This window comes from Gopherus flavomarginatus, chromosome 2, assembly GCF_025201925.1.
Source record: "Gopherus flavomarginatus isolate rGopFla2 chromosome 2, rGopFla2.mat.asm, whole genome shotgun sequence".
NCBI lineage: Eukaryota > Metazoa > Chordata > Testudines > Testudinidae > Gopherus > Gopherus flavomarginatus.
In genome coordinates this window covers 1376836-1391784 of record NC_066618.1, presented here as the reverse complement: position 1 = coordinate 1391784, position 14949 = coordinate 1376836, and the positions used below count along the sequence as shown (strand labels likewise).

At 59.0% G+C, this 14949-nt stretch overlaps 1 protein-coding gene across 7 annotated transcripts in view; it reads right to left on the bottom strand.

The window, feature by feature from the left end:
* The window catches only part of LOC127045828 (potassium voltage-gated channel subfamily H member 2-like), a 65670-nt gene that overhangs the window by 18901 nt on the left and 31820 nt on the right, over nt 1-14949 (bottom strand). For all 7 annotated transcript variants that reach the window (XM_050942498.1, XM_050942499.1, XM_050942501.1 and 4 more), the window contains exons 5-8: nt 11117-11369; nt 4296-4489; nt 3338-3437; nt 1782-2030 (exon numbers count right to left, since the gene is read on the bottom strand). In XM_050942498.1, the coding sequence (XP_050798455.1) occupies nt 1782-2030; nt 3338-3437; nt 4296-4489; nt 11117-11369 (796 nt within the window). The remainder of the gene's footprint in view (nt 1-1781; nt 2031-3337; nt 3438-4295; nt 4490-11116; nt 11370-14949) is intronic.

Here is a 14949-nt window from a genome sequence, read left to right as displayed (position 1 = left end):
ATGGGCCCCAGCCACGGCACCGGGTGAGGGGAAGGGGCTAATCCCCGAACCCCTCTTAACTATATACACTAACTATGTTAAAGAAAATAATAAACTAACTGCAAGTATAAAAATTTTGAACTATATACACAATAACAACGAGAAAACTACGAGTAGCTAGGGAGGTGGAGATCAGCTAAGCCATGCTCCACTGTTCCAACGACCAACACGGGCGGTAAGAAGGAACTGAAGGGTGGCTGGGTCGGCAGGGGTATATATCCGGCGCCATGGCAGCACCACTCCAGGAGGCGCCCAGCCGACCAACCGAGTGTTGCTAGGGTAAAAATCTTCTGACGAACGTGCACGTGGCGTGCGCACACCTAACTGGAATGGATATGAGCAATCACTCGAAGAAGAAGAGTTAATTCACTCCCAGACTGGCCAGACCCAGGGCCCAACTTTAGAGACTGGTTAGGAAGATCTGTAAATGAACAGAGCTTTGAGATGCAGCCGGCATTAGTAGAGGTAGAAGGGAAGGTGTTTGCTCAGGTCTTGGGATGTGCGCAAACAGGTCTTGTCTATTGCTATAGCTTTAATTCAAAGATCAGAAAAGGAATATTAGCATTTAGGAAGACGCATGAGGGAAATAGGATTATTGCCTATGTGTCTCTTTCAAGGTTGTGGTGACCTGTATCTGAACTGTTTAATGGATAAATTACCCTGTGCTAATTGCCAGGATGTTTGGAAGGAGAGTTAGGCCTATTGTTGTCTCTGGCCAAAAGGTTGCTGGAAGCGTATAAAAACTCATCATCTCTGCTCTGTATCTGGACTTCAAGAATTGAATTCAAGTCTGTCTGTAGATTGATCTTTTAACCAACTCTCTCTCTCTCTTTTCTTTTTTAATACATTTTGGTTTAGTTAACAAGAATTGGCTGTAGCGTGTATTGTGGGTAAGATCTAAGTTATAATTGGACCTGAGCATGTGGCTGATCCTTTGGGATTGGAAGAATCTTTTCTTTTATAGGATGTGATAAGATTTTCAGGAATCATCAGCATATGTTTGACAGGCGTGTCTGGACGGAGGCCTGAGGCTGGGTACTTTAAGGGAACTGCGTGGTTTGGACTCTGAGTAACCAGTGAGGTAATACAGGAGCTGTTCTGTGCTGGTTGGTAAATCTAAGTATTGGAAGATCCACCAGCGTTTGGGGTTTGTCTGCCCCGTTCTGTTTGCAGTTCACCCTGATCGAGTGACCTCAGCTGGCTCCCCCGGGCAGCACCGGCACAGGGGCTCTGGGGAAGTGCGAGGGCTGCTTGCCCAGCATTAGCCAATGACTTTTGGGCAGGGGATGGGGGGGGCCCAGAGCAGGAAGGCTGCATGACTGTTGGTGCCCAGGAATGGGCCTGAGAGGCCAAGGGAGGGCCTGGCGCTGTAGCCTGCTCTCCCCATACACTGGCAGACAGGTATTAGGTCATACCCAGGCCTGACCTCACTGTCCCTGCCGCACTCACAGTTGGGCGCAGCCGGCTGCCCATGGGCCAGGCCGGTCAGACACATGGCAGCATCGCTCGGCTGTGCTCAGCATGGCCATGGCCTGGCACTGGTCGAGGGGGGTGCCTGCAGGCCTGAGCCACCCCAGGCAGCCATCAGGCTTGTGACGAGCCTGCACCCCCTGGCACCAGTTCCCTGGAGCCCCTCCCCTCCCCCCATGCTGTCCCTCATGTTCCTCTTGGTGTCCCCCCAGGCACCCAGTCCCAGGGAGCTCCCCACACCGCACCTGTCCTCGTGCCATGCCCTGTCCCACCTGAGAGGGGGCTGCACGTCTCGCTGCCACTGGGCTGCCCATCGCCCTGGATCAGCAGCTCCCCGTTGGCGCGGAGGGGTGACAGCTGGCCGGCGCTGGTGATGGGCGTGGGGCGCTTGCCCTCGTCGCTGGAGGGTGAGCTGGAGGGCTCCCAGTCGGGCTGATCCCCCGGGACCCCTGGCACCTGGTGGTTCCGACCTGTCCTCAGTGGCTTCTGGCTACTCCTCAGTTCCCCAGCATTCTCTGGGTCTGCGGAGTGGGGGACAGAGAGTGAATGTACTGCAGAGCCAGGCTGGGCAGGGCGCTGGCTGCTGGCCGGGAGCCAACTGGGGGTCCAGTGCCAAGGTGGAGCCTTCTGTGCCCTGGGCAGGGCACGGAGCCTGCGCTGGGATGTGGGTTTACTCCTGGGGAATTCTGCGCCACTGCACATGTGCCTAATTAATTAGCTGTGCATATTTTTTATTTTTTGCACAGAAAAAACTTCCGCTGAAATGTTGCTGCAGTTCTGCCTTTTGCCCACCAGAGGCCACTGTGACACTAGAACCGAGCAGCAGCTCCTGGCCAGCTAGGGAAGAGAAAGAGCCTGCCTTCTTCACCATGCCAGTCAGGCCAGGTCAGGAGACAGATGCTTTGGTGAGACAGCCAGTGTAGGGTGCTTGGGGCGGGGGGGTTAGACAAGGGCTCATAAGGACTAATGGGGGAGGACAGCCTGGGGTGGGAGTTGAATGGGAGTGGAGGTGCAGGGCCACATGGTGATGGGAGAAGGGGTGCAGAGCTACGTAGGGACAGGTAGTGGCTGAGTGGGGGCACAGAGACACACTGGGTTGGGGAGGGGGTACAGGGGCACATGGGGATGGGGGGAGTGGGTGTCCAAATGGGGGTGGAGGGACACATATGGACAGGTGGTGCAAGGACACATGGGGGTACAGGAACACATGGAAACAGGGGCAGCTGTGCCTGACTGAATGGGAGAGGCTATGGGTCAGCCAGGGTCTGCAGGGGGAAGCTCCCCAACAATCCCTCCCCACTCCCCAAAACCTGTTCCATACTCTTCTCACCCACACCCAACAACCCTCCAAGTTCACACCCAGGCTCCTTCCCTCTCCCTCAGCTCCTCCATTAGCCGACTCCCGCCAGCCTTTGCTCTGCTTACTGTTCTGTGCTGTAGTTTAAATGAATTATTGCTCAGTTCTGTAGGAATACGCCTAGTAAGGAATCTATTTGTCAAAAAACATTTCCTGAATCTTTGTTGTTGTCTGCATTGTTACAGACACACCTGCTGGTGGGTGTTTTGGAATAAATGACCAAAAATAGTTGAAACTGGTGTGATTACAGTGTGTTATTTTGACAAAATATTCAGAATTTTGAAGAATTTTAAAATATTGCGGACAGAATTTTTAATTTTTTGGCACAGAATTCCCCCAGGAGTAGGGGCTGGTGTTCTGGGCAGAGCCACTGACCCTGTGCTGGGAGAGGGGCTGGTGCCCTCAGCAGGGCACAGAGCCTATGCTGCAGGAGGCCCCCGGCCCCTCGTACTTGCTGCCCCCCCCACTCACCCTTGTCCGTGCGCCGGCGGAAGGACAGTTTGTGGCACCGCAGCCGGTTGAAGCCGCCATCCAGCTCGGTGCTTCCAGGGGAGCCAGGGATCATGTTGGTCTGCAAGGAGGGAGAGCCGTGAGCCGGGCCAGGAACTGGGGAGGACGGAGAGGGGGAAATGGATACACTGGTGGTTAGGTGGGTGGGGGTGCTGGTAGGTGGGGGACAGGTTGGTGGATGGCACAGTGGGTGGGTGAATACACTGGTGGTTAGTTGGGGGCAGGGTGGATGGCTGGGTGGGGGTGCAGTGGGGTCAGAAGCAGGTGGGGTTGTCCCCCTCAGCCTGGCTGAGAGCCCACAGAGTCCCCCCAAGCCTGTCTGAGCACCCCTGAAGCTCTTCCCCCCCAGCTTGGCTGAGCACCCTCGAAGCTCTCCCCCCCCCCCCCCACAGCCTGTCTGAGTGATCCCAGAGCTCTCCCCTCCGAGCCTGGCTGAGCACCCCTGAAGCTCTTCCTCCCCACAGCCTGAGTGACCCCAGAGCTCCCCCCAGCCTGGCTGAGCACCCCCGAAGCTCTTCCCCCCCAGCCTGTCTGAGCACCCCTGAAGCTCTCCCTCCCCACATCCTGTCTGAGTGACCCCAGAGCTCCCCCCAGCCTGGCTGAGCACCCTTGAAGCTCTCCTCCCTGGCCTGGCGTCCCCAGAACTCTCCCCCCTGGCCCTGGCTGAGCACCCCCAAAGCTCTCCCTCCCCACAGCCTGAGTGACCCCAGAACTCTCCCCCCTGGCCCTGGCTGAGCACCCCCAAAGCTCTCCCTCCCCACAGCCTGAGTGACCCCAGAGCTCTCCCCCCTGGCCATGGCTGAGTACCCCCTGAAGCTCTCCTTCCTGGCCTGGCGCCTCCAGAACTCTCCCCCCAGCCTGGCACCCCCCCACTTCCCCTGCCCCACTGAGCCCCCCGAAGCTCTCCCCCAGCTCTCACGTCCCGCAGGTTGAAGGTGATCTCCAGGCTGGCCCAGAAGCGGTCAGAGAACTCGGGGTACATGTCCAGCACCTCCAGCAGCTCCTCCCGCTGGATCTTGTGAAGGTCGCAGTAGGTCAGAGCCCGCACGTCCGCGTTGGACTTGCCCGGCCGCGCGTACAGGTTCAGTGGCTCCCCAAATATGTCGTTCTTCCCTAGGGGCAGCACGGCAGGGTCAGCATGGGTTTCCCCCCGGGGCAGACACCGGGGTGGGCTGGGCAGGATGATGGCGGGGCTGGGCGGGGGGGGCACAAGCCAGGGGTGGGCTGTGCCAGGGGGGTACTGTTAGGTTCTCCTGGGTGCCAGGCTGGGGGCTGTGCCATGGGGTGAGGAAAAGACGGTTACTCACCTTTGTAACTGTTGTTCTTCGAGATGTGTTGCTCACATCCATTCCAGTTAGGTGTGCGCGCCGCGCGTGCACGTTCGTCGGAAACTTTTTACCCTAGCAACTCCAGTGGGCCGGCAGGTCGCCCCCTGGAGTGGCGCCGCCATGGCGCCCAATATATATCCCTGCCGGCCCACCCGCTCCTCAGTTCCTTCTTGCCGGCGACTCCGACAGTGGGGAAGGAGGGCGGGTGTGGAATGGATGTGAGCAACACATCTCGAAGAACAACAGTTACAAAGGTGAGTAACCGTCTTTTCTTCTTCGAGTGATTGCTCACATCCATTCCAGTTAGGTGAATCCCAAGCCATACCTAGGCGGTGGGGTCGGAGCGAGAAGTCGCGGCATGGAGCACAGCAGATCCGAAGGCCGCATCCTCTCTAGACTGCTGGACCAGGGCGTAGTGGGAAGCAAAGGTGTGGACCGATGACCAGGTCGCTGCCCGACAGATTTCCTGGATGGGCACACGGGCAAGGAAAGCCAGCGACGACGCCTGCGCCCTGGTAGAATGCGCAGTCACACGGCCCGTAGGGACGTGGGCCAAGTCATAGCAGGTCCTGATGCAGGACGTTACCCAAGAGGATAACCTCTGGGAGGAGATAGGAAGCCCTTTCATGCGGTCCGCTACTGCCACGAAAAGCTGGGGGGATTTGCGGAAGGGCTTAGTCCTCTCCACGTAGAACGCGAGAGCCCTACGGACATCAAGCGAGTGGAGCTGCTGCTCCCTGCCTGAGGAGTGAGGTTTCGGGAAAAAAACTGGGAGGAATATCTCTTGGTTGACGTGGAAGGCTGAGACCACCTTGGGGAGAAAAGCAGGGTGTGGTCTCAGCTGCACCTTGTCCTTGTGGAAGACCGTATATGGGGGGTCTACCACAAGAGCCCGGAGTTCCGACACCCGTCTAGCTGAGGTGATAGCTACTAGAAAGGCCGTCTTCCAAGAGAGGTAAAGCAGGGAGCAAGTAGCTAACGGCTCAAAGGGGGGCCCCATGAGCCGGGACAACACCAGGTTAAGATCCCAGGTTGGAGCAGGGGGACGGACGTTAGGGTATAAACGTTCCAGCCCCTTAAGGAATCTAGACACCGTCGGGTGGGAAAAAACAGAGCGACCATCCGCACCCGGGTGAAAGGTGGAGATAGCTGCTAGGTGGACTCGTAACGACGATATGGCCAGACCTTGCCCTTTGAGGGACCAAATGTAGTCTAAGATGTCGGCTACTGAAACTTCCATAGGGCGGAGATTTTTCTCCACGCACCAAAAGGAGAAGCGCTTCCATTTGGCCAAATATGTCGCCCTTGTGGACGGCTTCCTGCTGCCCAAGAGCACCTCCCTCACCGGCGTGGAACAGCGCAGCTCAGAGCCAGTCAGCCACGCAGGAGCCACGCCGCTAGGTGCAGCGACTGCAGGTCCGGGTGACAGAGGGTCCCGTGCTCCTGGGTAATCAGGTCCGGATGAAGGGGCAGGGGAACTGGGTCGGCTATGGTCAGGTCCAGCAGCATGGGGTACCAGTGCTGTCTGGGCCATGCCGGGGCTACCATGATCACGTGAGCCCTGTCCCTGCGCACCTTCAGAAGGACCCTGTGGACCAACGGGAATGGGGGAAACGCATAGTACAGGTGGGTCGACCACTGGATGAGAAAGGCATCCGCTATCGACCCGGGCTCCCTGCCCTGAAAGGAGCAGAACGCTTGGCACTTCCTGTTCCCTTTGGACGCGAAGAGGTCCACCCGGGGATAACCCCACCTCCGGAAGATGGAGAGGGTGACGTCTGGGCGGAGGGACCACTCGTGTGACAGGAAGGATCTGCTCAATCGATCCGCCAGCGTGTTCCGTACTCCGGGGAGGAAGGAAGCCATGAGGTGAATGGAGTGGGGCTACACAAAAGTCCCAGAGTCGTATCGCCTCGTGGCACAGGGAGGAGGATCTGGTGCCGCCCTGCTTGTTGATATAATACATGGTCGTCGTGTTGTCGGTGAACACCGCGACACAACGACCCTGGAGCTGATGACAGAACGTTTGACAAGCAAGACGGACCGCTCTCAACTCCCGCATGTTGATGTGTAGCCGCACCTCCTCCTGGGACCACAGGCCCTGCGTCCTCAGGGTCCCTGCGTGGGCCCCCCCAGCCGAGATCTGAGGCATCTGTTGTTAGGGACACCGAGGGCTGAGATGGGTGGAAGGGGAGACCCGCACACAACACTGACTGGTCCAGCCACCAGTCGAGAGAATCTAAGACCCCCTGGGGGATCGTGATTAACATATCTAGTGGCTGTCTTGTCGGCCTGTAATGACCGATGAGCCACAGCTGGAGTGGCCTCATGCGGAGCCGAGCGTAATTGGTCACGAAAGTACAGGCCGCCATGTGGCCTAACAGGGTTAGACACGTCCTCACTGACGTCAAGGGGGCTGTCTGTAGCCGTTGCACGATGGCCGACAAGGCCTGGAACCGCTGCAATGGCAGCAAGGCCCTGCCCACAGTGGCGTCCAGGACGGCCCCGATGAATTCCACCCTTTGTGTGGGGGCCAGGGTGGACTTGTCTGTGTTCACCAAGAGGCCCAGAGCGGCGAACATGTCGGTGATCACACGGACATGGCTGCAGACTTGTTGGTGCGACGTGCCTCGAATCAACCAATCGTCCAGATACGGGAACACGTGGATACGACTGCGCCGAAGCTGCGCCACAACAACTGCCATGCATTTCGTAAACACTCTCGGGGCCGTGGACAAGCCAAATGGGAGGACTGCAAATTGGTAATGCAGAGACCCCACAAGGAAGCGAAGGAAACGTCTGTGGGGTGGCCAGATAGCAATGTGAAAATACGCGTCCTGCATGTCGAGGGCGGCGTACCAGTCTCCCGGATCCAGGGATGGGATAATGGTCCCCAAGGAAACCATGCGGAACTTCAACTTCACCAGGTACTTGTTGAGCTCTCGCAGGTCGAGGATGGGCCTGAGGCCTCCCTTGGCCTTGGGGATCAGAAAGTAGCGGGAATAAAACCCCTTGCCTTTCTCGTTCTCCGGCACCGCCTCTATAGCTCCTTTGCCGAGGAGCGTCTGCACCTCCTGCCGAAGGAATTGCTCGTGAGAGGGGTCCCTGAAGAGGGACGAGGAAGGGGGGCGGGGAGGAGGAAATGAAACAAACTGCAGGCGGTATCCCGAATGCACCGTGCGTAAGACCCAGCGGTCTGATGTTATTAGGGACCACGCCGGGAGGAAAAAAGAAAGGCGGTTGGAAAACGGGGGGAAAGGATCCAATGGGGAAACTGTTACTGCGCCCTCGGGCGCACCTTCAAAATGAAGGCTTGGGACCAGGCGGGGGCTTAGAGGAGCCTTGGTTTTGGCCCCCTTGGTTCCCCGAGTGCCTGCGCCTTCCGTTCCTGCCGCGGCGCCTGTTAAGGTCCTGCCGCTGGCGGAACTGGAGATACGGCCTGCGCTGTTGTTGCTGTTGCTGCGGCCGGGAAGGGTCTGCGTTGCGTCACTGGAGTGTGCATCCCCAGTGACCTCATGATGACTCGGTTGTCTTTTAGACTCTTGAGTCTAGGGTCTGTCTTATCCGAGAACAGCCCTTGGCCTTCAAAAGGAAGGTCCTGTATTGTGTGCTGGAGCTCCGGCGGAAGGCCGGAAACCTGCAGCCAGGAGAGGCGACGCAATTGTTACACCCGACGCGAGGGTACGGGCAGCCGAATCCGCAGCGTCCAGAGAGGCTTGCAAGGACGTGCGTGCGACCTTCTTGCCTTCCTCTAAGATGGCCGCAAACTCCTGACGAGCATCTTGTGGCAACAGCTCCTTGAATTTGTCTGCTGCCACCCAGGAGTTAAAGGCGTATCTGCTTAACAGGGCCTGTTGGTTGGAGACCCTGAGTTGCAGCGCCCCTGCCGAGTACACCTTACGGCCGAGGAGATCCATCCGCCTGGCTCCCTGGATTTGGGGGCTGGAGCTTCCTGACCATGACGCTCTTTATCATTGACGGATTGGACCACCAGGGAACACGGAGTCGGGTGTACGTGGAGGTACTCGTAGCCCTTAGAAGGAGCCATGTACTTCCTCTCGACGCCCTTCGCAGTGGGAGGAATGGAGGCCGGAGACTGCCAGATGGTGTTGGCGTTGGCCTGGATGGTCCGTATGAACGGCAGGGCGACCCTGGTGGGAGCGTCTGCCGAGAGGATGGTGACAATAGGGTCCTCTACCTCCGAGACCTCCTCGGCTTGCAGACTCAGGTTTTGGGCTACTCGCCGGAGGAGGTCCTGGTGCGCCCTGAGGTCCAGCGGGGGGGGGGCTGTTGGAGGAGGTCCCAGCCACCGCTTCATCAGGGGAAGAAGATGAGGAGACCCCCGGCAAGAGGGTGTCTAAAGGGGGGTCTCCCTCGGCCCTCGCCTCTGCCTCAGGAGCCAAAGTGGAGTCCTGGTGCTTGGATCCTTCCTCCCCATCCGGGGAGGGAGGGGGGCGAGACAACGAGGCCTCAGGTGCCCTGCGCTCCGCAGTCGCCGGCCTAGCAGGGAGCTGTTGGGGGCCCTGGGCCTGATGATATGCCCAGGGTGTCCAGAAACCCCATTGCTGCGGGGCTGGGTCCTGCTGTGGAGGCTCGCTGAACAGCGCCGCCTGCCGGTCGGTGCCCAGCGCGTACCCACTGTCCGCCAGCGAAGACACGGACGGCTGCCTAGAGGGCCATGGCGGGGCGGACCCTGGATGGTAAGGGTCCGCGCGGGCCGGCACGGGCGATCTTCTCGGTGCCGGGGACCGGTGCCGGGAGTCGTAACGGTGCCGGGAGCGGGACCGAGTTCTGCCACGGTGCCGGGATCTGGATCGGTACCGGGCGCCGCTTCGGTGCCGGGATCGGGACCTGCCACCGGTTCAGTACCGGGAGGTCGACCGGGACCGGGACCTGCCACCAGCTCGGCGCCGGGAGGTCGACCGGTGCGGCGAACGTCTGGATCGGCTCCTGGACTCGCGGTGCCGGTAACGACGGCTGGAGTCTGACCGCGATCGTCTCGGTGTCGACCCGGACGCCGCGAGTGCGACCGGTACCGCTGAGGGGAGGCGGTGCCGGGACTGCGAGCGGCGGCGGGATCTGGAGGCGACCGTGACGTCGGGACCTGGAGCGAGAACGAGAGTCCCGGGACGGTGCCGACATCATAGGCTTGCCTCTGGACACGACCCGCACCGGAGGTACCGGGGGTGGTAGCTGAGTGGGCTCGGTCATGGGCTATGAGGTCCCGTGCCGAGGCGAAGGTCTCTGGTGTAGATGGCACCACTATCTCGACCCCAGATGTCATGGGGGAGCTTGGGCGGCACCGGACTCGACGGACCCGCCGGGCCCGGAGTCGACGGTGCCGGCGGCGCCGCGGCCGATGCTGAGGCCGGGCGCTTCCACTCGGGTGTGCCTGGCCGGAGTAATGGACTTCGACGGCCTAGGCTCTGTCCCCGGTGCCGGAGAAGGTCGGTGCCGGGGAGTCTTCTCGGTGCCGGTGCGATCCGGTGCCGGCGCCGAGATCACGGCCTGCGAAGCCGCCGGGTCAAGTGCCGCCTCCATGAGGAGAGTCCGGAGCCTTTGATCCCTCTCCTTCTTAGTCCTTGGCTTAAAAGCCTTGCAGATGCGGCACTTGTCGGATCTATGCGATTCCCCCAGGCACTTCAGGCACGCGTCGTGGGGGTCGCTGGTAGGCATAGGCTTCTTGCAGGCCGCACACTGCTTGAAGCCCGGCGAACCAGGCATGAGCCCGGTGCCGGGTGCCGGGAAGGGCTAAGCCCCCGGCGAAAAACTATTTACAACTACTTAACACTTAACTACTACTATCTAACTTAACAGTCTAATTAACAACTACAATAGAGATAACGATAGAAAAACAAGGAGAGCTAGGGACGTGGAGGACAGCTATGCCGCGCTCCACAGTTCCAACGACCGACACGGCGGTAAGAAGGAACTGAGGAGCGGGTGGGCCGGCAGGGATATATATTGGGCGCCATGGCGGCGCCACTCCAGGGGGGCGACCTGCCGGCCCACTGGAGTTGCTAGGGTAAAAAAGTTTCCGACGAACGTGCCCGCGCGGCGCGCACACCTAACTGGAATGGATGTGAGCAATCACTCGGAGAAGAACAGAGAGCCCATGGCCATGCCCCCCCCAGCTGGCAGTGCCACCCCACAGCTCCTGCCCCCCGGCAGTGCCCACCCCCTGGTCAGCAGTCCCTCACCTCAACTGGCAGTGCCCCCCCAGCAACATCCACTGCCCCCCCACAGCTCCTGCCCCCACCCAGTCTGGCACCGCCCATCCAGCAGCCCCCCCAAACCCGGCAGTGCCCAATGCCCTCCCCCCCAGCTGGCAGCATCCGCCCCCCTCACCCCACACGCCCACCACCCTGCCTGCCCAGCAGCCCCCCAAACCCGGCAGCGCCCGCCCCCTCACCCAGGATAGCCACCACCATGTCGCGGCGCAGGATCTCGATGGAGCCGCGGGAGATGAAGTAGAGCGCAGTGAGCACGTCGCCGGCGTGCACCAGTGTGTCGCCGGGCGGGGCGTGCGTGGTCTTGAACTTCATGGCCAGGGCGCGCAGGCAGCCCTTGCTGGCCCCCTGGAAGGGCCGGCAGCTCTGCAGCAGGGTGCGATTCAGGTGCAGGCAGATGTCGGCCTGCAGGCACTCGGGGAAGCCCTTCAGCACCTGCAGGCGGGTGGAGAGACCCCATTACCGGGGAGGGCACCGCGCAGCGGGGGCAGAGAGCAGGGGCTGGCCGCGGGCAGGACAGCTGCCCACGGCCGTGGGCTGGTCTGTGGGGGCCGTTTGGATTGGTTGTGGCTCTGTTAGGGTGAGCAGACAGGGGGTGGGGAGTAATAGACGTCTGTATAACACAAAGCCCCGAATATCGGGACTGGCCCTATAAAATCGGGACATCTGCGCACCCTAGGTTCTGTGCGTGTACATGTGTCTCTGGGTTTCAGTGTGAGCGGGTGTGACCGAGTGGGGAAGTTGTTTTTCCGTGTTTTCCAGTGGGTTGCATGCAGAGCGGGTGGGACTCAGTGTCCCCGGGTGTTACTGGTTTAACGAGGGAGGGGAGAGGGAGTTTGTTGTTACAGAGGCCTGGAGAGGGAACTTGGGACCCCGGCTGATGGCCTGGAGGATGGAGACCCCAGCGACTGGTAACTCAGAGGTCCAGCTCAGGAGTCACAGCCAGTTCTGGCCAGTGGAAGGACAATGGGCTGCACGGAGAGGACCCCGGTGACCTGACCAGCCGGTTCCAGCCCGAGGGGCCAGAGGGGAGCTGAGAGGAGAGGAGGCCAAGGCCACCCTATTTACGATCCAGTTACCTGGAGAGAAGACAATGGACAGAGGGGGCTTGGGGCCAGGGATATTGGACGCCCAGCTGGGAAGCAGGCGGGCGCTGGGCTGGAGAGGGGGAGCAGGCAGAGCCCACCTGGCTGCAGGGGGACTGGGATGTGCTGGGCTGAGGGAGCCAGGCCTGAGACCCTGAGAGTTTCCTGTGCTGGGTTCAGATGCTCAATAAACCCTCCTGTGTTACGCTGGCTGAGAGTCGCTGCGGTCTGGAGAAGAGGGCGTGTGTGTGTGTGTCGTGGTATTATTCTCTTCGGGGGGTAGAGGCCCCAAGGGTCCAGAGCAAGGGGACTCCCTGAGGGGCCCACGGTGAGAGACAGACGTGCTAAGGCTCAGAGAGGTGTGGCTCCAGGAGGTGGAGGGGCCGGACCCCAAGAGAGAGTGGACCCCCGAGAAGGGCTGTCGCACTGAAACGGGCACTCCCACCCCCACGGACCGCACGGAGCCAGGAGTGGGCACGATCTGTGAGTCCGTGACAATGCATATACAGGTGTGGGTGGGTGAGCTCATGTGTCTGTGTGTGTACGTGTGTGTGTGTACGTGTGCGTATGGGTCTGTACATCTGTATGTGTGTCTGTACATCCCTGGCTGTGTAGAGGGGTGTATGTGTGTCTGGATGTGAAGGGGTGTGTGTGTGTGTCTCTCCGTTTGGGGTGCGGGGTCTGTCGGGGAGCTGGGTGCATCGGGGGAGCTGCGTGCATCGGGTCAGTCGGGGAGCTGGCTGTGCTGAGTGTGGGGCTGGTGCTGCGGGGTCTGTCGGGGACGAGGTGTGACGAAGTGGGACTGTTCTTAATAAGAACATAAGAACGGCCATACTGGGTCAGACCAAGGTCCATCTAGCCCAGTATCCTGTCTGCCGACAGTGCCCAATGCCAGGTGCCCTAGAGAGAGTGACCCTAACTGGCAATGATCAAGTGATCTCTCTGTTCCCTCTGAATACTGTGTGGGGGCCTCAGTTTCTGGCCGACCCTCTGTCACCTGGCAACTAATGGCCAGGCCCTTCCCCACTGCAAGGGGATGCTAAACCTCTGGCTGGCTGAGAGTCACGTCTGACTGCAAAGTGGGGGGGCAGGACCCGGTGGCTTCCCCAGGACCCCGCTGGGGCGGACTCGCTGTGGGAAGCGCACGGAGGGGCAGAGGATGCTGAATGCTCCAAGGAGAGACCCAGGAGGTGAAGCCGTGTGAGCTTCTTGCCCTGAACAAGTCTGCTCCAAGAGAGAGGAGGCTCCCCAAAGTCCTGACTGGCTTGGTGGGGGGCAGTTCCAGAGCATTGCCCGGGGACTCTGTGCAGGGCCATCCTTAGGATTTATGGTGCCCTAGGTGGGATAATTAAACTGGTGCCCTTGTGCCTGTCTTGCTCTTAGAAACACAAACATAAGTTTACACTATTGGAAAACTTGCCACATGCATGTTATTAAAACCATTTTAACGTAGTTAAACACACTGTAACGCTGATGGACTAGCACTGAAGAAGCAGCACTATAGAAAAAATTCTGATTTGTCAGAATGATGCAAATAATATAATTTTTTTAATTTGTCAACATTTTATTGGAAATTTCTATGAAGAGGTATTGAAACAAGGATTTGTTTTTAATTAAAAGCAATCGTTCTGGCTTTTTGGGCTGCAAAATCAGTAATAATGTCATCGTATGACAAAGACGAAGTGATGTCTTGCTTGATTGCAAGACTAGCAAGACCAGTCAAGTGTTCCTGACTCCTTGTAGAGCGGAGATAGTTTTTAATGAACTTTAGTTTTGAGAAACTCCGTTCTCCTGATGCTCCTGTTACAGGAATTGTCAGTAGAATACGACTGGAAATGGACACATTAAGATATATGTCAACAAGTTTGCTGGTACGAGTAAACTGTACAATGTCCATCATCGATTTTACATGTGGCAACATTGATGACATGTGATGAACTAGGAATGTTCTTAATGTTTTCTCTGAATACTGTGTTGATGCCTCAGTGTCCCCATGGCAGTTCTTAAGTATCTGGCAGAGCAAAGGGCCAGTGCACCTAAATGCCTGGCACTCTGCCTCCTAGCAACTGATGGCCTGGGCCCCCCCCTGCAAAGGTGCCAGCTGAAGGTGTTGGGGACAAAGAGATCAGGTGACCTCCTGGCCCGGGAAAGGGGCTGAGCAGAGAGGAGGGGCTGGGGGGGTTGTCAGTCTGGAGCTGGCTGAGGGCAGACGTGGGGGTCTGGCTCACTGTCCCAAAGAATGGACCCGGCCGAGGGGTCCAGCTCGCGGTACCTACAAGCTCTGTTTTAGACCCTGTTCCTGTCATCGAATAAACCTCTGTGTTACTGGCTGGCTGAGAGTTACGTCTGACTGCGACGTGGGCAGGCAGGACCCTGTGGCTGTCCCAGGACCCCGCCTGGGTGGGCTCCCTGTGGGAAGCGCACGGAGGGGCAGAGGATGCTGAATGCTCCAAGGAGAGACCCAGGAGGTGAAGCCGTGTGAGCTTGCCCTGAACAAGTCTGCTCCAAGGGAGAGGAGGCTCCCCAAAGTCCTGCCTGGCTTGGTGGGGAGCAGTTCCAGACCATCGCCCGGTGATTCCATGACATGACAGTGTACTCAATTCTTCATACAGTTCAAGTCCATTTAAATCAAAATGATCGCCATGCTTCAGGAGGCTCTCTAGGTCAGGGGTCCCCAACGCGGTGCCCGTGGGTGCCATGGCGCCCACAGGGGCTTCTCAGTGTACCTGAGTGCTGGCCGGTGGACAAGCATCCGCCGAAATGCCACCGAAATTTGGCAGCATTTTGGCGGTGACACCTCTGAATGACACCACTTGCCGCCGATAAGCAACGTCATCCAGAGGCATCACCACTGAAATGCCGCCAAATTTTGGCGGAATTTCGGCAGATGCCCGTCCACTGCCACGCTCCTTGGTCTGGCGCCTGCCAGA